The sequence below is a fragment of the Cotesia glomerata genome, linkage group LG3 (genome assembly GCF_020080835.1).
Source record: "Cotesia glomerata isolate CgM1 linkage group LG3, MPM_Cglom_v2.3, whole genome shotgun sequence".
NCBI lineage: Eukaryota > Metazoa > Arthropoda > Insecta > Hymenoptera > Braconidae > Cotesia > Cotesia glomerata.
The window spans coordinates 11,993,596-12,017,001 of NC_058160.1; the positions used below are offsets into that span (position 1 = coordinate 11,993,596).

The following is a 23,406-nucleotide window of genomic DNA, read 5'->3' on the forward strand; positions in this document are numbered from 1 at the left end:
ATGGAAGACAAACATCCAGAGTATATATTCGTTGAAATATCAGGTACGTCGAGAGATAAGGTTGTGATTGGTGTTGTGTATAAACCTCCAAATATTGGACATCTTGATGATCTGGAAGATGAGCTTGAGGCTATTACGGAATCTTATAGAAATATTATCATTCTGGGTGACTTCAATTCGGACCTAAGTAAAAAAAATTTCTATGGGGATCAACTTCGATGCCTCTGTGAAGACTTCAATTTAAAAATTATTCCGTACCATCCAACTCATCACCTGGAAAATTCTGACTCGTGGATAGATGTCTGCATTGTGGATGATTATGATAAGGTCTTGGAGTCTGAACAGTCTTCGCAGCCATTTCTGTCGAATCATGATTTGATATGCTTAACATATAATTATAAAGTTGGTCGACAACAATTAAACAGCTTCTCGTATAGAAATTGGAATGCGATCAACGACGACTTATTACAGGACTTATGTGAAAACATTGATGTTGATACTATGCGATCCTTGGAGACTGTGAATGAGATGAATAAATATCTACACGAACATCTAGGTTCAATTATTGACACCGTAGCACCAGAGAAAACTATTTTCCCACGTCGCCCACCGGCACCGTGGTTTACAGATCAAGTCAAAGAACTCCAGGGTCGTCGTGACAAACTCTACCGAATTTACAAGAGAACTGGTTACGCATACAAGGAATATGTAGGTGTCAGACGTTTAGTGAAAAAGAGAATAAGTGAAGAAAAGAAAAGGTACTTTGATCAGCAGTTACACAGTGCGAAAAACTCTCGGGATATGTGGAATGATTTAAGAAAACTAGGCTTAGTAAAACAAAAAAAAAATACTCAAGTGGCAATTCGAATAGATTTGAATGTTTTGAATGATTATTTTATACAGTCATCTAGCTGTCGTGACGGACCTGATGTTGGTGTCCAAGATATTGTATTGATTCGTAGAAATGACAATGTATTTAATTTCTCAGAACTGAATACATTTACTGTTAAAAAATCGATAATGCGTATAACGTCGAATTCAGTAGGACCTGATAAGTTTTCAATTAAATCATATAAATGTACATTGTCATTCCTACTGCCGCTAATTACAGAATTATTTAATAAGTCTTTGTCTACGGGAGTGTTTCCGATAGAATGGAAGTTGTCACATATCATACCCATTCCAAAGAAACCTAATGCCTCTGATTGTACTGATTATCGACCTATATCATTATTATTTAATTTGTCAAAAGCATTAGAACGGTGTGTGCATGATCAAATTGTGAGATACATTAATGACAATGATTATTTGGATAAATATCAGACCGGCTTTCGAGAAGGTTTAAACACTCAGACTGCGGTAATAAAATTTTGTGATGATGTACGACTAGCGATGAATGAATCTAATATAACCATAGCTGTACTCTTTGATTTAAGTAAAGCGTTTGACTCGGTAAACCACAAAAGGTTATTGCATAAATTACAATTTATGAACTTCTCTGATTCATCAATAGATTGGATTAACTCTTACTTAACTCAAAGAAGACAGTCGGTCTATTTCAATAGCCATGAGTCATCTTGGAAGGATATTATAAATGGCGTACCTCAGGGTAGTGTGCTTGGACCCTTACTCTTTTCTTTATATATTTCTGATCTTGCGAAACGGTTAAAATGTAAATATTTATTTTATGCAGACGATCTAATTATATATGCTTCATGTTGCCCATCGCAAATTAATGAATATGTTGCTATGTTGAATAATGAGATAGAAAAAATTGTTGATTGGTGCAATTTAAATTGCTTGAAATTGAATGCTACAAAAACTAGTGCTATTATACTAGGAAGTAGGCAGAGAGTTAGCAGTAATTTTTGTAAAAGTGCCCAAAATATAATTGTCAGTAATCATGTGATTCCATATGTACAATCAGTTAAATACTTGGGTTTGATAATTGATAATACTCTATCGTGGGAGAATCAAGTTGTAAGCGTATGTATTCGTGCGATGAAAACACTAGCGCAACTAAAAATTAATAATGAAATTTTTAATGAACAGTTACGCATAAAATTGGTTACGACCTTGATTTTTCCCATCTTCGATTACTGCTGTGCTGCTTATACAAACATCTCAGGCAAATTACAGCATAGATTGCAGCGTAAAATAAACTCATGTATAAGATATATTTTTAAAATTTCGAGATTTGAGCACACTACTCCGTATTATAAAAAATTAGGCTGGTTAAAACTTGATGTTAGAAGAGATTATTTCATAGCTTGTTTATTTTACAAAGAAATTAAGTTAAATTACTGTCAATTATTTAAATCGAATTTAGAATTTCTGCCGATTGTGCTAAGGAGAGGTGACGTCAGGAATGATTATCTACGTCTGCCAAGAAGTAATTGTGCAATTTATGAAAACTCTTTCCTAATTCATGGTATAAAAGTTTGGAACTCGTTACCGGCCGAAATTACATTAATTGACAATTTCGAACAATTTCAACAGGCTTGCTATGACTTCTTCTTACAATAAATGTTAATGTTATTATTTCTCTGTTAATATGTTATTATTTTAAGAATTAATATGTTCTTACTTTTAATAATTTAATATCAAATATTTAAATTGTATTAAAAACACTGTATCAAATGTATACATGTAAATGATAAAATTTATGTATTGTTGATGGTCCTGAAGGAGCTTAGAACTCTAGGATCAAATAAATTTTTCTATCTATCTATCTATCTATCTATTTCATGTTATCTAAAAAAAAAAAAAGATTTATTCATTTGTTTAATTTTATTTATGGCTGTAAATTTCCCAGCCTAGGTATTGCAATAGCAGTCTAAACAATTTTTTTTGCTCCTTTATATTTTAGTTATTTTCTAGATTTAGAATAGAAAATGAATTTTTAATGGTAATTTTTGGGATATTTTCTTAAATAGTTTTTAATCTGCTTATGGTCATAAATTTGATACCTGGGTTATATTACTTTGGCCCTGGCGGATCCGATTTACCGGAATTTACGGTGATTGCACGGTGATTGCACGGTGAAATCACCGTGCACGTTCACCGTGATTTTCGGTGAAATCACCGTAATTTACGGTAAAATCACCGTGATTAACGGTAAAATCACGGTGATTTCACCAAAAATTACAGTGATTTCACTGTATTTCATTTTGAGCTCTGGCGATGGAAATCACCGTAGTTCACGGAAACTTCACCGTGAATCACGGTGATTTCACCGTACACTATCCAGCGCGCTGGCGGTGAAAATTACGGTAAATCTCGGTGATATCATCGTGTGCATTCACGGTAATTCACGGTTACTCTACCATGTTTTCTTCAGTAAAAACATACTGAGATTCACTGTAAAAAAATTTTATAAATAAACAACAATTATTTAATTCAGTTAATTAATTTTTTATTTTTTAATAGTTAAAATGTTGGAAAAAAATGTTTAGAAAAAATTTGCTTGCAATCAAAGTTTACTACTCTGTAAGTATATGTTTTAGTTTTAATGTTTATCTGGAAAATTATTAGATTATTATTCTCTTTCAGGATTATTCAACTCTTCTTCTCGTTGTTTAATAAACTTTTCTTTACGATTTAACTCTAATTCTCTCATCTTTAATGACTCTTCCATGGCTCGTAACTGCTGGAGAGAAACGTTTTCATTTTCCTTTTTGTTTTTATTCAGGTCATCTTTAAGTTTTTCCAATCTTGCTATTTCATTATCAATTTGTGAAATGTCCTTAAATTCAACAGATAAGTTTGTAGACTGAGGTGTATTAGCAGGAGTAGGAATAACACTCTTTAATTTCTTGCGCCTTGCTTTAAAATTGCTACTTGCACAATTTCGGATTTCATCGTCGAGTTTCACACCATTATTTTTCTTTTTATTCATAATTTTCAAAGGTATTGCTTCATTGATAGCATTGAAAATATCTAAAAAAGTAGAATAAAAATGTAAATCAATAAAATAAAATATAAAATATAAATTTTTAAGAATGATTTTTATGCGATATTATTAATGATTGAGTAATTATTACTTTTTATGGGCATCAATTCAGCGTCGCCGATTTCTTGCAAATGCGGTTTATCTGATCGCGCTTTTAAACAATATTTTGAAGCTTCCTCATCACTCCAAAATCCACTCATAATGCTAGACAGTCTAGATGCAACGTTCTTTGAGCTTCCAGCTTTATTATAGTAGTTTTTGTCCATAGTATATCCCGCAACAACTACTGTCTGTAATTAAAACATTTCATTAACTCTGTGATGCACGAGAACATGATATTCAAATCAACTTACTTTTCTTTTTTGATCAACAGTTTTAAATTTATTGACCATTGTTTTTTCAGGTGATATGGAATCATTGTTTAAATCTTTTTTCGAGTTACGAGTAGTCTTTGCATTTTCCTTATCTGTATCATTCTTCCTACTATCAAATTTAGATGTTGACTCTTGAACTTTTTCAAATACCGGCTCATCATTATCACTCATGTTTACAATTTCATCCTCCAAAGGTTCAACAAACATATTCTTATTTACCGTAGTAACTTTTTCACTGCTTTTATTCTTGTTATTTTTAGAACCTTCTGGTGTAAAGATTGGTGGGTTCATTTGTTCATGAGAAGAGGGCTTTGGTTGAATTGAAGATAAATCTAAAATAATATCCTATAAAAAAAAGTATATATGTTAATATTGTTTATGGTTGAAACCAAATTAAATGTACTTTCTAGGAGTAAAATCACTTTATATATTTAAAAGTACTTTTAAGGATTTTTATTATTGAGAATTATACCTACATCGTTTTCATATTTGCGCTGACTGAATGGTTTTTTAGGTTCACCGTTTTGAAATTTTTTATTGATAGGATTTATCACAACATTTACCTCCACATGACGTGGAGTTGCTTCCGGGGTTGAACTTCGTCTTCCTTCTGGAGTTGGACTACGTCTTGCTTCTGGGGTTCGACTTCGTCTTGCTTCTGGGGTTGAACTTCGTCTTATTTTTACGATTGAATTTTGTCCTGTTTCTGAGATTGGACTTGGTTCTGTTTCTTTATCGGACTGTAGATCGAAATAATATATTAGAAAATTAAACATTAAAAATTTAAGGAAAAATTACAAGTGCAACATAAAAAAAATAGTAACGAGCATTAGTATAAAATATTTGTTATATTATTTAGCTTTTCAAAAGTGTACCTAAGCGTTTTCTTAAAAGATGGTTTATTTGCATGCATATAAAATTAGTAACAAAGTATATATATATATATATATATATATATATATATATATATATATATATATATATATATATAATCTTATTTTGTTTTCATTCATAATAAATATTCCTAGAAATTGAGCTCTTTACTTCAAGTTTAACTAATTTATTAACAGAAAAAGAAAATTTAACGTTAAAATATTTATAATTAATGATATAAGTGGATGACGGTTTTTTGAAATTGATTTATGAAGTTACCGTGTATTACATTAAGTTGTGAAATTCAAATGAAATAAGAATGGTCCAAAGGATTGAGCAATTTTATAGATGGAAATTGTGAAGTGCATTAAAAATTAATGACAAAATTTCAACTTGCATGATCAACATAAACATTAACTCACTTGATCATTAATTTTATTTTTTCTTCGAAAAGAAAAAACAACTTCGGATTTTGAAAACGACATCAAAATCAGAAAAAAAGGAGTTCAGCACTGCAATAATATTAATTCTTGGAATTATTATTTTCAAAACAAACAATATTTAAATTTATTATAAATATAAAATAATTTTTTTAATTATTGTTTGTTTATAAGTAAATAATAATAATTAATTATAATAATGAAGATTATTATAATTCAAAGTTTACATAAATTAATACCTCTGCATCTGATGTATATAGCGCGTCACTTGCTTCTATGACTTTTTTTTCGTATGTGATAATCTTTTCTGAAAAACAAAATTACCGAAAATTGAGAGTTAATTTTCGAGTTATGAAAACATTACAGAAATAAATGTCGCTTTATGACATTTCGTGTCTATTATAACTTAAAAACAATCAAAAAATACCAACCTTTTCCTGAGTACATCCCTCTTCTCCGGTTTCTTCATTCGCTCGTTTCTTAGACTCTTTCGTACTTACTGGACTGTTCGAAAAATGCTTTCGAATTGTTGGTCTTTTTGGTTTGTTACACAATGGCAACAAAGCATTTTCTGAATCTGAAATTAAATAGCAATCATAATTACTAATTGTCGGTCAATAATATTTAAAATCAATGAATATTCCCAAACACCCATAAAATAATAAATTACAAATTATAATGAAGAAAGCAAGATCTATGTCATATTATTTAATTTTAACAAATCGAATTTACCTTCATTAGCCAGTATTTTAACTTTGATAGGTTTCTTCAGTTCATTAAACAGAACATAATTTTCATCTTCGTCGATGTATTCCAACTCGGTTAACTTTCTATATTAAACCGAACTAGCAGTACGAAGTTTTAAAAATATTTTTTGAGCGCGCATGATTTCTTCACGACTACTCTTAGAACGTAGAATCAAGACGAATTTTTTAACAGACATTTTTTCTGTAAATTAAAAACAATCAATTAATTTCAAGTAATTTATTCAATCAGACTGAAGATAAATAACTGAACAAAACTTGAATCAGCTGACAATTTTAAAAATTTTTCTCAGGAAATAAATTGTTGTTAAAAAAATTAAGGGGAAAATTTCATAAATTTTTTTTTTAAGTCTCATGGGGATATTTTTAAAATATTTTTTATAAATACATATTTACTTAAAAAAAATTTGAAAATTGTCAATTGTTTCCTGATTTTAGGATCATATATCTGATTGTGTATTTTATATTTTATTGAAGAATAAATTTAATATCAAGATAATATAAAATCCTTAAAATAGTCAGATGCTTATTAATATCAATTTGGTTTTATTACTTTTTGTAATTTATTTCGGAATGACAAAATATTAAGTGTCGTAATAAATTACGCGTCCATAACCTTTAAAACTTATCGTCACTAATCTGTGACTTTATTTTTTAACATTGAAATATTTGTTATGTTAATTATTTATGTTTCAAATCAAAAATGAAATTTCGACAACTCGTTTTTAAATGTAGTTGAAATTAACTAAATGCAATTAATAAAACAATCTTTTGATTACGGATTCACAATAAAATATGAATTGACAAAGAAAAATAGCGAATGGCGTTTCACTGTGTTAGTCCTATAGATAATAGTACAGGTACACAACTACATATATAAATGTACTACAGAAGATGTCGCTAGCAGACATTCAAATTACCGGAGAAATTTAAGCATAGAAGTTTCAAAAGTAGCAATTTCTTACTAAAATATCTAATTTTTGAATTTAGAATTATTTATTTATTTAATTATTTCAAATCAATATGAAAATTAATATTTTTGTTTAACAATAGCTATAACTTTTTCAGGAAATAACACAAATTTTTTTTTAACTTTAATTTTTGAATATATTTTTTAGAAAAAAAATGTTCAGACCTACCTTTAAACTTTTCTTCAAATTAAATTATTTTTCTTTCACTTATAAAAAATGACATTTTCTGTTATTGCACGACTCATGATGCGAAGCATCAGAGAGTGCTTTACGATCAAAAATTTTTTTTTAATTTTGAGACAAACTTTATCAAAGTTGAAAGGGTCGAATAAAAAACCGGTCCATTTAGAGTTAATATTTTATTGTTATTTATATTAAATATATTTTCGAAGTAAATATGTGCAAAACTTTTTTACCATTAGTTCATATTAAGTAATAATTATTTTTTCTTACAATCAATGATGAACAATTTTTATTATTTACCAAATTTTAATCCGTTTCCCAACAATTTGCCAGTTTTAAAGCATATGTACAATTTCCACTAGAAATTTTAATAGCTGGCATGAATTCTTGGGTTAACTTCACAAATATTACTGTACCACTTAATTTTACTTGTTTAATGTACTGAATACCAAATGCACTTCTAATAATTGTTAACTTATTCATAAAAAATCCTCTTATTACTTGACTATCAAAATCAAAATTTACAATTTTTGTTATTTCACCAAAACCATGATTCTTACAGTATACAATCGAATTACAATATTTTAATTTATTTTCACTAGTACAAGAATACTGTATGCCGTTAACTCGGATAGTTTTGAAAGCTATCACATTATTGATGACCTCATAACCAGCAGAAAAAAGTGAATGATTCTCAGAATCCGTAAGTTCTGTAAGAGTAGGCTTACTTTTTTCGATAACTCTAGTTTCATTCAGTGGAATGTTTGAATGACATAAGTTTAATAACTTATTTATAAAGTTTCTGGTCTCATTTGAAATTAAATTTTCACTAGTTACTGACTCAATGAACTTTGACATCAAAAATCGGGTAACGATTTGGTCGGGTCTACTGTGTGGACTAGTTACTTCATCCATAATTCTCCTGTTCCAGGATTCGAAAGTAAATGCGTTGTGACACCACATAGGTCCCCAGTATTTAATAGTGTCTGCTACATGGGTCAAGAGATGTATATTGAAACTCATGTGGATGCTTCCGAAATACTCTTGAAATAATTTTACATACTTCTCAAGAAGATTTCGTCCCATAGCAAGGTCTGATGGTGTGATCGAATCATTATTAAAAATATGAATTGCTTGAGATAATAAGGCTAAATGTTTTAAATATTTAGGAGGTAAAATTCCATCTAGACATATGGGTGCGTAATCCAGCCAGTTCCTCCATTCAGAAGCTTTCCATACTTTATATTTTGTTATTGATCTCGGTAAACGGGAACGACGAACCGGTGGTCTTATTGCTAATAATCTTTTATCAATTTTTTTCATCTGTTTACGCTTGCCAATAGAAAATGGTTTTTTCTTTACCGTGAGCAATATTGTCATATGTTGTTTGATCGCGCCTAAAAAAACAGCATGCATCGTCTCAACAACAACTCCTTTACCAAGATCAAATTTTGGTAAGGCTGTTAATGACGATATACCTTTAATTCCCCTTACGTTGGTCTTTGTTTTAAATGCTATTTTCATATCTTTTCTTATCTGTTCATCTGTTCTAAGACGTCCAAAACTATGGCTTAAGGGATATACATGTTTTTTACATTTATGAATCCCTTTGGCATAACAAAAGGAACACCCAAAGTAACCATTGTACTGAGTTGTCCGTAGTACCTTTACTCGAGCAGGAGAATCAACACTGCAAGTAATAACAATGAATTTGTACACTTTTGTTATGATATCAGATACTTTATATTCAATGCCTTTCTCATAAAGATTTTTCAGGTCTTTAATTATAGGATGTAAGAAGTTATTCATTACTGGTTGTTGTGTATCTACATATATTCCAGCCAAAAGCATATGCTTCTTTCGGAGGTGAGGAGACAGCTCATTTATTTGCAAATAAATTGGCCATGCGCTAGCTTTGGACGACTTTGAAACCTGACATCCATCTGTATTTATTGTAAAAGATAGATGATTTGGATTATTCAAAAAATTTCCGGGAAAACATAGCTTTTTATATGCTTCTCCGTCGTAAATGTCTTCAATAGCATCATTGTTCTTCTTTTTTCGATTGAATCTGTACTGGAGAAATTCATGAATATTTGCCGTTTGAAATAATTCATTAAGTTGTGCAAATAAATTTAGCTGTAAGAAATATGGTGGTTGACAATTTTCAATATCTGGACCACTTGATTTACATGGGCAGGTTTTTGTTATTTTTTTTCCAATACCTAACGATCCTTGACAATTTTTGCAGTATAAATGACGCACTATCAAATTATTATCTCGGTTTAGAGATTTCCATAACAGTTTCTTTGACGAAGGTAGATGGTTTTCATGATGAGTAATTTTTATCAATCGCAAAATGCTGAGCGTTGCTTCATAACTCAGGTTGTACTTTGTAGAAATTGCTAACACAGCAAGTAAGAAGTCTGCTTGATGAATATCGGGTTTTAAGTGAAGTGGTAAACGAAACATTATTTCTGGAATGGTCATAAATTTAGAAACTACATCATCATCATCATCATCATCATCATCATCATCATCATCATCATCATCATCATCATCATCATCATCATCATCATCATCATCATCATCATCATCATCATCATCATCATCATCATCATCATGATCACTATTATCATCGTCATCATCATCACTATCACCTTCTTGTTTTTCTTCTTCAGCTTCATGGTTTTCCATTGCTTCCTCCTCTTCTTCATGACTTTCTGTTTCATCTTGTTCATACCCATTATCATAATTGTTTGCGTCATTTTCGTGATGGTGTTGTGTTGAAATATTCAAACTTTTTCTTGCTGGCTCATGTGATAATTTTGTGATCTGTATGAAATAAAGTTTATATGATTATAATCGATTTTATTATCTTAAAATATTCAGTAATAAGAGTATTTTGAGTCAAATTGATTAAAAAAAAATACAATAATTGCTTATTTACCTTTTCTATGCGACTTTCCAATGAAATGATTTTTCTTTTCCGTAAAGAAACTTTTTTATCACAATTTCTACCCATGCTACTATTATTATCCATCTTCAAAGAAATTATCTCGATATATGTAGTATTGTTCCAGTCACGTGTATAAAACGTACACAAGACCCTGCAAATTTTTTCGGTGACACGTACTTTTTGAGAAATTCGAAAAATAATAAATTAAATTTGTATTACTTTTTTTGTATAGACTTGAAATAAAATTTATATAGACTAAAATAAAATTTAAAACAAGGACTCGGAAAAATTCAAAATTAAATAACTGCATTCAGACATATCAACAACACTCTTGAAAACGCGATCAGCTGATACTGTCGATAAAGAAGTTCCAAGTTTAGGCCTAGCATAAACCGTGAGTTTTTTTATCACAAAGTTTTCAGCGCTCGCATTCAAAATTTCTTTTTCTGATGCTTTTGAACTTGCTTTCTTGAAATTCGACAAATTTTTTTGTCATTTTTTTTCGTGATACAAAATTAAACAATTATTTATTAACAATTTTGTATACTTATGAATAACTTCTTTTCCTGGAGCAGTAGCAATGAATTTATCAGATGAAAAATTATTTTCCGAAAGCTATACTGTTCGAACTTGATTTTTATTTTACAAAATTAAAAGAAAACATTATCAGTGATAATTTATCACACTGCTTGTGTTTTTTTTCTTTTTTTTTTGTAAATATGCCACTAATACTTCTATTAGACAGTACAACAGATATCAATAGGATGCTTAATTTACAACGAATATTTTTTTTTAAATATTTTGGACAATTTGAAGACGAAAGTTTGTCATTATATATTATTTATATAAAACGCCTGACATGCGCTGCCAATTACAGCGAGTTACTTGTCAAATGGACCAATTTTGATTGCTCTGATTTTGTATTGAGAACAAACAATAGAATTTTATATTTCGGATAAGAACTTTCGGTTATCTTCTTTACATTTATACATATTTATTTTAGTATTAAATAACTTTTTCCTTTTGTAATTAATCTTCAAAATTGTGAAAAAGTATGTATTTCAAATTTAAAGGAATTCAAAACTCAAAACTCAAAAACTCTTAACTATACGCAAATTTTATAAAAGCAAATTTTGCCTTAAAATTGTTCGAAATACAAAAAACTATTTCTTTAATAAAAATATATTTTTTTAACAATTGCTTAAATAAATGGCTATAATCAATTGATGGCTCACAATTTTGCAAGAATATTTGCGACATTAAGTTTCAGCTAAACAAAATATACGGAATAAGACATTATGTCCACCAAACTCAAAATTACACGAAAAGGTGTTTCAGGGAAATACCATATTTTACCGTAAATTCACCGTAATCGTTTGATTTTACCGTGATTTCAGATCTCGAAGAATTACGGTGATTTTACGGTGTTTCAGAAAAATTTCACCGTAAATTTTGGTGAATTCACCGTAAATTACCGTGAAAACACGGTGATTTTACCGAGAAGTTCGGTAAATCACCGAATTACGGGTTTTCACCGTGAATTCACCGTGAATCACTTTAATTACGGTATTTTACCGTGATGCGGATCCGCCAGGGGGGTTTTTACTTTTGGTAAATTTCGTATTTTTAATCTTTTTATTGCTAACTAAGTTTAGAAATATTTTTGTAAACGTATCGCCCATCCAGGTAAAAATCTTAGCATCCTTCTCCCTTTCCTGCTTATTTTTCCAAACTGCATAGCTGGCAATTATCCCGCCTCCAAATTATTTCCTGGTCAACTATTCGTTGCCAAATATTCCTACTCCTAATTTATTCTACTTGTAATTGTAACGCCTAGTTTTTACTCTCCTTGTAATAATTTTTGTATTTTCTCTAAGTTAGTTATTCTTACATACTTTGTAGCGCACAGTCGCATTTCGTTACTTTAAATAAATTAAAGTTAAACTCAACCTCATGGTTTTTACTTAGTGCAAAATCTATTATTAGTCTTGCATTTATTAATTGTGAACTAAACGTTTTCTTCACAATTTATTTGAGTAACTCATTTACTTGGTATAAAATATAAGCTTTAATTTTATACGTAAAATTTTATATACTTTCGGTAAACCAATCGCGAGTCAAAACAGTAAGTATCATGAACCGACCGGATGAAAGTGCTTCTCCCCGTGCCGAAGCCTTCAGCTGAGGTACGGTAGGTGATCATAAGCCGTGTAGGTGGGGGCGAAGAGGACACTCTCCATTCGCTCTCGGGGTAGAGGTTTAGGCCCAGGGGTGATGGCTAGTCTCCTGGGGAAGCGGGGAACCAGCTTTTGAAGTTTAGTTCGCGATTTTGACGCTCACGGCGAGTGAGAGTATGTGTGAGAAGAGTGTTCTAATATATTGTTTATATTGTTTAATTTGTTTATATTGTTTATATCGTTTATTAACATGATCAGGCCAATAAAGAGGTTTTTCTTTTTTTCTTTGATTTATTTAAAATAAAGTGTTTTGTTTATTATTTTGTTATTGATAATGTAATCCCCGTTTATGACCCTGGACTCCGGCGAGCAAATTTCGAGCCGGGGACAAATAAATTATTTTATTTATATAATTTTTGAAAACGTGGACGTTACACAGTGTCTGAGCGCAAGTACAAATCTTTAAAATCGGCCATGCTGGAAAAAATGGAAATTACCTTACAAATTTGTAGCTGAGCGTACCGAGTCCCATGAATTAATCTTTTCAGGATACCGTTGAGATGTTCATAGGGAAAACATGATGTAATAAATAAAGGCCCAAAATTCATCACATCATACGGTAGGTGTAGTAGCTGATGTAAATTGCAGGTTAAATGTTCCCGACCATAAAGGGCTTCAAAAGTTCTTACATATTCGTTCAGTGCATCGATTGCTAATTGAATCATACCTTCAAAAATAGTTGGTTGGTTCAACAATGTTATTCCTAATACTAGCAGCATGTGATGGTCGTAATAAGCTTTTGACATTATTGGATGAAAAATTGCTGTAGAGTAGTACAATAGCCAGCACTGCAGTTCTGATGCTTTCCAATACTTATAGTCACTAACTGATCTAGGAAGCCGAACTGAAAAACTTGGAGGTTTGATATTTTTAATTTTTTCATCAACAGATTTTATAGAATCTCTCAGGGAGAAAATGTGGTTATGAAATTTAGAATCGAACCATAAACTCATCAGCTTCTTAGTAATTCCCAAGTAAACACAATGCATGGAATCTACTACTGTATTTTCAACGAAATTGTAAGCAATTTTTGATAGAGTAGTGGGTCCTTTCACTCCTTCAATTAGTTTACCAGAAAGAAAAACTTGTTCTCCTTGTTGAGTTGTTTCGGATGATGATCTTAAAGGTGATTCAATAGAGTAAGGAAAAATCCTAAAATTACCCAACTTTTCGCTCTTGATTTTACATTTACAGCAACCATAAATTCCCCTATGACCTTTCATATTAAGAAAACCAGCTTTCGCTGGTAAATCGCATGTCCCACAGATAATCATGCCACGAACTTTAATAGGATTTTGATGCCCAGGAATATTAACAAAAATCCCATTATAAATTCGTTCAAGATGATTTCGAAATGAATTCATAAAAAGATTTGCATCTGGTTTTTTTGAACCAAACCAAAAACCGGCAACGAGAAGATTTTTCAACTGTGTTCGAAGAGGAAAAGGCAATTCGTTTATTGTTAAAAAAAATGGCCATATATTAAACTTTGAAGACTTATACAAAGATATTCCATCGGTATTCCAAATGAATGAAATATGGTTTTGGAACGATAAAAAGCCATTATTTTCACTCAAAGATTTATAAACTTTTCCATCCCAAATATCTTCATAATTGTCAGGGAACCATTTTCGACGAGTGAATCTCGCGTTCAGTAATTCATAAAAACCGTCTCGATGGAAAAGTTTGATTACTTGACTGATTAGTGGCATTTCGATAAAATATGACACATCAGAATCTGGACAATTTTGACATTTATCTTTTGAAGAGGCTAGCAGTTTTACACAATCAGAACAAAAGTGATGGCGTTTGAATGGGAGATCTAAGCCAGTAAATATTTTTTTAAATTTGTATAGGGATTTTATGCACAAATTTTGTAACGGGCAATGGAGCCGAATGATTTTCAAAATATCTTTCAAAACCGTCAAACTAATTTTATGACGGATTATTAATAATAATATTGACAAAATACTTTCACCCAGAGATAAGGGTACATGATCATACAGTGGTGAATGAAAATTTTCGTGGTTGTAGTTGTGATCAGGCATTTCATTATCAATATCTGAATCAGAATCCGTGTCGGTCTCACTTGAACTACTCGTCATAGTAAAGAAACTGCGGTCAGAATCTTGACTGCTTACCGAGTCGTCATCTGAATCCGCTTCATTCAATGCTGCATTTTCGTCATCATAATCATCTCTAATATTATTTGCTTCATTTGCCGCTAGGTCATTGTTATCATCTAAAATATATCGAAAGTGAAATTTCATATATTTATAAAATTTAAAAATTGTATTGTGACGAAAATATACTTTACTATAAAAAATACACTAGTTACAAAAATTAAAGGATATAAAAAAAATTCTAAATTTTTAGGTGATTTTCAACGAAATGTAACTCTGAAGAAAATGATCGTACAGCGAAAAAAAAAGCAAATTGTAGCTTCAAATGTCTAGTTTTCAGATATGACCATGAAAATTTTTTATCATGTTTGGGTCTGGAGTAATCCTAAAAAAACTACCAGAAAAAATTTTCAAAATTTTTTTCTCATTTAAAAAAAGGTCTACGGACTTCGAAAAATGTTTTTTTATTGTTTCCTTGGGTTGTAATATACTATTAGGGTACCGACCATTACTTGTAAGCCTACATCAGAGTAAGACCTGTGGGTATACGATGTAAAAATCAATTTTTTAAAGCTAAATTATTTTGTTCTATTCGAGCTCTAGGTATTACGTAAGTAAAGTATTTGGACAGATTTTAATGGACCACTTACGAATATTATTGACATCGTCTTCACTGAGATTTTCATCGGTCATATTTACATTACTCGCATTATTTATGTCACACGTATTATCATTTCTTCCATCAAGTGATCTTGCCGTTCGACCTAAGTTGAAATTATTTATTAATATCGTGTTATTCCAATTATTTTATTTCTTGAAAAATAAAATAAAATTATTTTTTATGATTAAACATTCGCGGAATCCTTTTTTTCATTATTTAGAATGAATAAAAATATTTTTAATATTTTTTAAATTGGTACAAAATGAATTCTTTTCAAGGCTAATTAGTATTTGTTTTCTTTTTTTTAAATGATTAGTATAAGCCTCGAGAAAATTTTATTAAGTTTGTATGAAATATTCATCGCCTCAGTAAAAAATTACGAATCTCTATTAAAATAAATTTCTCTTCAAATTAAAAACGCTATAAAATGCCTGTTTTAGTTTTTTTTTTCGGTCTTCTTTTCAAACTACGCGCAAGATTTTACCTCCAAAATCGCAAAAATTCTTAAATATATTAAATAAAGATATAAAAAAAATTATCGTTGTTAAAATTTAAAAGCAAACAATTTTCTATTCAGAATTGAAGAATCGAATTTCTAAATTTTTGGACTGGTAGCGATAAAATGGGGAATATGTCATTGTCCCAGCTGAGCAATGTCCGAATTGATCAATGTCCCATTTTTTATTGTCCCAGTCAGCGAAAATCAAACTAGCGGTCTCTGGTAATTAAAAAAATAACTATAAAAATTTAATTTTCGTTACCGGAGAAATTTTTTTTACAGATGGCGCTGATTTGCGGAAAAATGAAAATATTGAAATAAATATATCTGAGTGATTTTCTTCATAGCTTTTGACTTTTAATACTGGTGCTTGAAACTTTTAGAGGTATCCACAGTACACTGGTACATTGGACGAACTTCGAATGTTTATTCCAGGTCTTTCCCTCCATAGGTTTTTATTGTAATTACTACCAGTGGATTTTTTAATCAACCCTAAATGCACCGACGACCTTTTCGCATTGATACCTCTACACCAGGTCCTTGCCTCGATGGGTTTTTGTTTTAAATACTACCGGTGGATTTCTTAATCAACCCTAAATGTACCAACGACCTTAACGAGTTAATACGTTAACTCGAGGTGCTTACCTTCATAGGTTTTTATTTTAAATACTACTAGTGGCTTTCTTAATCAACCCCAAATGTACCAACGACCTTACTGAATTGATACCTCCACTCCAGATCTTTGCCTCCATAGGTTTTATTTTTAATACTACAGGTGGATTTCTTAATCAACCTAAATGTATCAATGACCTTACCGAATTGATACCTCCATTCTAGGTCTTTGCCTCCATAGGTTTTATTTTAAATACTACAGGTGGATTTTTAATCAACCCTAAATCTACCAATGACCTAACTAAATTGATACCTCCACTCCAGGTCTTTGTTTCCATAGGTTTTATTTTTAATACTACAGGTGGATTTTTAATCAACCCTAAATCTACCAATGACCTTACCAAATTGATACCTCCACTCCAGGTCTTTGCCTCCATAGGTTTTATTTTAAATACTACAGGTGGATTTCTTAATCAACCCTAAATGTACCAACGACCTTACCGAGTTAATACGTTAACTCCAGGTGCTTACCTTCATAGGTTTTTATTTTAAATACTACTAGTGGCTTTCTTAATCAACCCCAAATGTACCAACGACCTTACTGAATTGATACCTCTACTCCAGATCTTTGCCTCCATAGGTTTTATTATAAATACTACAGTTGGATTTATTAATCAACCCTAAATGTACCAACGACCTTACCGAATTGATATCTCCATTCCAGGTCTTTGCCTCCATAGGTTTTTATTTTAAATACTACAGGTAGATTTTTAATCAACCCTAAATCTACCAATGATCTTACCAAATTGATACCTCCACTCCAGGTCTTTGTTTCCATAGGTTTTATTATTAATACTACAGGTGGATTTCTTAATCAACCCTAAATGTACCAATGACCTTACCGAATTGATACCTCCATTCCAGGTCTTTGCCTCCATAGGTTTTTATTTTAAATACTACAGGTGGATTTCTTAATCAACCCTAAATCTACCAATGACCTTACTAAATTGATACCTCCACTCCAGGTCTTTGCCTCCATAGGTTTTGATTTTTTAATGCTACAGGTGGATTTCTTAATCAACCCTAAATGTACCAATGACCTTACCGAATTGATACCTCCATTCCAGGTCTTTGCCTCCATAGGTTTTATTTTAAATACTACAGGTGGATTTCTCAATCAACCCTAAATCTACCAGTGACCTTACCAAATTGATACCTCCACTCCAGGTCTTTGCCTCCATAGGTTTTATTTTAAATACTACAGGTGGATTTCTTAATCAACCCTAAATCTACGAATGACCTTACCTAATTGATACCTTCACTCCAGGTCTTAGTCGCCATAGGTTTTATTTTAAATACTACTGGTGGTTTTCTTAATCGACCCTCATATATATATATATATATATATATATATATATATATATATATATATATATATATATATATATATTTATTTATTTACCGAAGTCAAGTTTGAAGATACTATATTTATCATATGTGTCGTCTTAAAATTATTTAGATATGCCAATATTCGAAAAGTTTCAAAATTATAAAACTTATATTTCTCACTTTCTAACTCGAATAACTTTGGAATGGTAAAACTTATTGAATCTCTGATAGTTGAATCTTAAAGCTCTTTAAATAAGCTTCAATTTGAGTACCATATCATATGTGTAGTCTTAAAAGTAAGTCCTATTCCGCTATGCTAAATATGAAATTTGCTGTTGCACTCATTTTTATTTATAATGAAATCTACTTCCATTTCGGCTGTCGAATGGCACTTTTTTTAAATACTACCGGTGATTTTGTTAACCAACCGTAAATGCACTAATGAAACTGATACGTTTACTCCATGTGTCTATTTTGATAGGTTCCCATTTTAAATAATATAGATTAATTTCTTAATGAACTCCAAATATATTGACGACTTGACCGAGTTCATACGTCTACTTCAAGTGTTTCTGATACTTCATCCTATTAATTATTATGTTTATAGTAAGTTTTAGTTTAAATTTATTGAAGTTAAGATGTTGAAAATTCAGGATTACATTACGTATATTGTTTTCATTTTGTTTTTTCCCTGCAGGTTTATATTTGGAATTTTACTTTTATGTAAGTGGCAGAGTTAGCCGAGCGGCACACGTTTGATTTGGGCGATCACCCAGGTAAGCAGCATTGAGCGTGGTCGCACATCCAAGTAATAACCACGCTTAATGCTGCTTACCTGGGTGATCGCCCAAATCAAACGTGTGCCGCTCGGCTAACTCTGCCACTTACATAAAAGTAAAATTCCAAATATAAACCTGCAGGGAAAAAACAAAATGAAAACAATATACGTAATGTAATCCTGAATTTTCAACATCTTAACTTCAATAAATTTAAACTAAAACTTACTATAAACATAATAATTAATAGGATGAAGTATCAGAAACACTTGAAGTAGACGTATGAACTCGGTCAAGTCGTCAATATATTTGGAGTTCATTAAGAAATTAATCTATATTATTTAAAATGGGAACCTATCAAAATAAACACATGGAGTAAACGTATCAGTTTCATTAGTGCATTTACGGTTGGTTAACAAAATCACCGGTAGTATTTAAAAAAAGTGCCATTCGACAGCCGAAATGGAAGTAGATTTCATTATAAATAAAAATGAGTGCAACAGCAAATTTCATATTTAGCATAGCGGAATAGGACTTACTTTTAAGACTACACATATGATATGGTACTCAAATTGAAGCTTATTTAAAGAGCTTTAAGATTCAACTAACAGAGATTCAATAAGTTTTACCATTCCAAAGTTATTCGAGTTAGAAAGTGAGAAATGAAAGTTTTTATAATTTTGAAACTTTTCGAATATTGGCATATCTAAATAATTTTAAGACGACACATATGATATATATAGTATCTTCAAACTTGACTTCGGTAAATAAATAAATAAATATATATCTATATATATATATATATATATATATATATATATATATATATATATATATATATATATAAATAAATAAATATATATATATATATATGAGGGTCGATTAAGAAAACCACCAGTAGTATTTAAAATAAAAACCTATGGCGACTAAGACCTGGAGTGGAGGTATCAATTAGGTAAGGTCATTGGTAGATTTAGGGTTGATTAAGAAATCCACCTGTAGTATTAAAAATCAAAACCTATGGAGACAAAGACCTGGAGTGGAGGTATCAATTTAGTAAGGTCATTGGTAGATTTAGGGTTGATTAAAAAATCCACCTGTAGTATTTAAAATAAAAACCTATGGAGGCAAAGACCTGGAATGGAGGTATAAATTCGGTAAGGTCATTGGTACATTTAGGGTTGATTAAGAAATCCACCTGTAGTATTAATAATAAAAACCTATGGAAACAAAGACCTGGAGTGGAGGTATCAATTTGGTAAGATCATTGGTAGATTTAGGGTTGATTAAAAAATCTACCTGTAGTATTTAAAATAAAAACCTATGGAGGCAAAGACCTGGAATGGAGATATCAATTCGGTAAGGTCGTTGGTACATTTAGGGTTGATTAATAAATCCAACTGTAGTATTTATAATAAAACCTATGGAGGCAAAGATCTGGAGTAGAGGTATCAATTCAGTAAGGTCGTTGGTACATTTGGGGTTGATTAAGAAAGCCACTAGTAGTATTTAAAATAAAACCTATGAAGGTAAGCACCTGGAGTTAACGTATTAACTCGGTAAGGTCGTTGGTACATTTAGGGTTGATTAAGAAATCCACCTGTAGTATTTAAAATAAAAACCTATGGAGACAAAGACCTGGAGTGGAGGTATCAATTAGGTAAGGTCATTGGTAGATTTAGGGTTGATTAAGAAATCTACCTGTAATATTTAAAATAAAAACCTATGGAGGCAAAGACCTGAAATGGAGGTATCAATTCGGTAAGGTCGTTGGTACATTTAGGGTTGATTAAGAAATCCACCTGTAGTATTTAGAATAAAAACCTATGGAGGCAAAGACCTGGAGTGGAGGTATCAATTTGGTAAGATCATTGGTACATTTAGGGTTGATTAACAAATCCACCTGTAGTATTAAAAATAAAAACCTATGGAAACAAAGACCTGGAGTGGAGGTATCAATTTAGTTAGGTCATTGGTAGATTTAGGGTTGATTAAAAAATCCACCTGTAGTATTTAAAATAAAAACCTATGGAGGCAAAGACCTGGAATGGAGGTATCAATTCGGTAAGGTCATTGGTACATTTAGGGTTGATTAAGAAATCCACCTGTAGTATTAATAATAAAAACCTATGGAGACAAAGACCTGGAGTGGAGGTATCAATTTGGTAAGATCATTGGTAGATTTAGGGTTGATTAAAAAATCTACCTGTAGTATTTAAAATAAAAACCTATGTAGGCAAAGACCTGGAATGGAGATATCAATTCGGTAAGGTCGTTGGTACATTTAGGGTTGATTAATAAATCCACCTGTAGTATTTATAATAAAAACCTATGGAGGCAAAGATCTGGAGTGGAGGTATCAATTCAGTAAGGTCGTTGGTACATTTGGGGTTGATTAAGAAAGCCACTAGTAGTATTTAAAATAAAAACCTATGAAGGTAAGCACCTGGAGTTAACGTATTAACTCGGTAAGGTCGTTGGTACATTTAGGGTTGATTAAGAAATCCACCTGTAGTATTTAAAATAAAAACCTATGGAGGCAAAGACCTGGAATGGAGGTATCAATTCGGTAAGGTCATTGGTACATTTAGGGTTGATTAAGAAATCCACCTGTAGTATTAAAAATAAAAATCTATAGAGACACAGACCTGGAGTGGAGGTATCAATTTAGTAAGGTCATTGGTAGATTTAGGGTTGATTAAAAAATCCACCTGCACAGTAAAAAATATTGTGTAAAATCAACACAGTTTGTGTGTTAAAAACGGTTGACACGAAATTTGTGTTGAAATTTTGACACAAACTTTGTGTAACCCCTTTTTAACACAAAGATTATGTTAAAATATCGCCACAAGAGGGCGCAAAGAATCTTACACTTTTAGAGTGTCAATCTTAACACAAAATAAATGTTAAATAATTTTATTTATTCTAATCAACTGTTTTATACCTATAAAATAAATTTTTTTTATTTCCTCAACTGTAGTCAATAATATTTATTAAAAAAAAATTTTTTTTTTTATTTACATTTTATTAAATCAACAGTTATTGAATGTAAATAATTGTAGGTAAAATTTTAAATAATTAAATCGAAAAACAATTTATAGATTTTAGAAATAAAGCAGCAAATTAAAAAATATAATTGTCTTTATTATTTAATAATATTTATTATATTTTCATATTAGATTATAAGAATATTAGATTATAAGAAATAATTAGTTATAATGAAGATTAATCTTTTAAAACAAGGTTGTTAAACGTAGCAGGCAAATTTAGTTTGGCTCAAACTTTAGTATTTTTCCACTCCAGAATAAACATGACAGTCACTTTTTGACTTTGATTTACATCAAATTTTTGAATGTTAGATGAATTCCCACTTACCTAAAAAAAAATAAAACTTACATCAAAATAAATTTTAGTATTGCATACTTGGTATAAAAAAAAAAAAAAAAATTAATAAAAACAAAAATCAGTAACTGGCAGTTAAAAAATTCAGAAATTTTAATTTATAATAATCATTAATTTTACAGAGAATATTTTTTCAATATCTACTATTAAGAGTACTTAATTTTATAAAAACAAATTTTAAGGTTATCTTTGAAGAAAGAAAGGTTATCTACAGTATTCAGAAATTTCAATAATAAATAAATAATCACTCACCGTTGATTACATCAATTTTTTTGTTCGTATTATAAACTCACTTTATCTTTAATTTTTAGAATAAATAACTTTATTATTAACACTCAAAACACGAACAAAATAGATGCCATTGATGACGCTCACTTTGTGAAAACGGTTGCTGCGTAAAGTAAAGAACCGACGCGCTGTTAACACAAAGTTAATGTTATATTGATGGAGATTTTGACACAAACTTTGCGTTAATTCCACAGTAACATACAAAATGTGTTAATAAAGAGTGTATAACACATTTTTTATGTTACAAAATAAAGTAACACAAACTTTGTGTTATTTTAACACACTACAATTTTTAACACAAACCGTTTTCGACACAAATACACAATATTTTTTACTGTGTGTAGTATTTAAAATAAAAACCTATGGAGGCAAAGACCTGGAATGGAGGTATCAATTCGGTAAGGTCATTGGTACATTTAGGGTTGATTAAGAAATCCACCTGTAGTATTAAAAATAAAAACCTATGGAGACAAAGACCTGGAGTGGAGGTATCAATTTAGTAAGGTCATTGGTAGATTTATGTTGATTAAAAAATCCACCTGTAGTATTTAAAATAAAAACCTATGGAGGCAAAGACCTGGAATGGAGGTATCAATTCGGTAAGGTCATTGGTACATTTAGGGTTGATTAAGAAATCCACCTGTAGTATTAAAAATAAAAACCTATGGAGACAAAGACCTGGAGTGGAGGTATCAATTTGGTAAGATCATTGGTAGATTTAGGGTTGATTAAAAAATCCACCTGTAGTATTTAAAATAAAAACCTATGGAGGCAAAGACCTGGAATGGAGATATCAATTCGGTAAGGTCGTTGGTACATTTAGGGTTGATTAAGAAATCCACCTGTAGTATTTATAATAAAAACCTATGGAGGCAAAGATCTGGAGTGGAGGTATCAATTCAG

General features: G+C 30.6%; 2 protein-coding genes across 2 annotated transcripts in view; one reads left to right on the forward strand and one right to left on the reverse strand.

Moving 5' to 3' along the window:
• LOC123262279 (coiled-coil domain-containing protein AGAP005037-like) overlaps positions 1–23,406 on the forward strand; it is a 338,268-nt gene that overhangs the window by 147,414 nt on the left and 167,448 nt on the right. The gene's annotated exons all lie outside the window — the stretch shown is intronic.
• Positions 3,451–7,093, reverse strand: LOC123262281 (MATH and LRR domain-containing protein PFE0570w-like). The gene is made up of 9 exons (XM_044724469.1): positions 6,957–7,093; positions 6,372–6,587; positions 6,071–6,216; positions 5,879–5,946; positions 5,622–5,711; positions 4,803–5,066; positions 4,306–4,671; positions 4,044–4,242; positions 3,451–3,939 (listed from the first exon to the last, which is right to left on the reverse strand). The coding sequence occupies exons 5-9, from the start codon at positions 5,682–5,684 to the stop codon at positions 3,539–3,541; spliced, it is 1,293 nt and encodes a 430-aa protein (XP_044580404.1). The 5' UTR covers positions 5,685–5,711; positions 5,879–5,946; positions 6,071–6,216; positions 6,372–6,587; positions 6,957–7,093; the 3' UTR covers positions 3,451–3,538.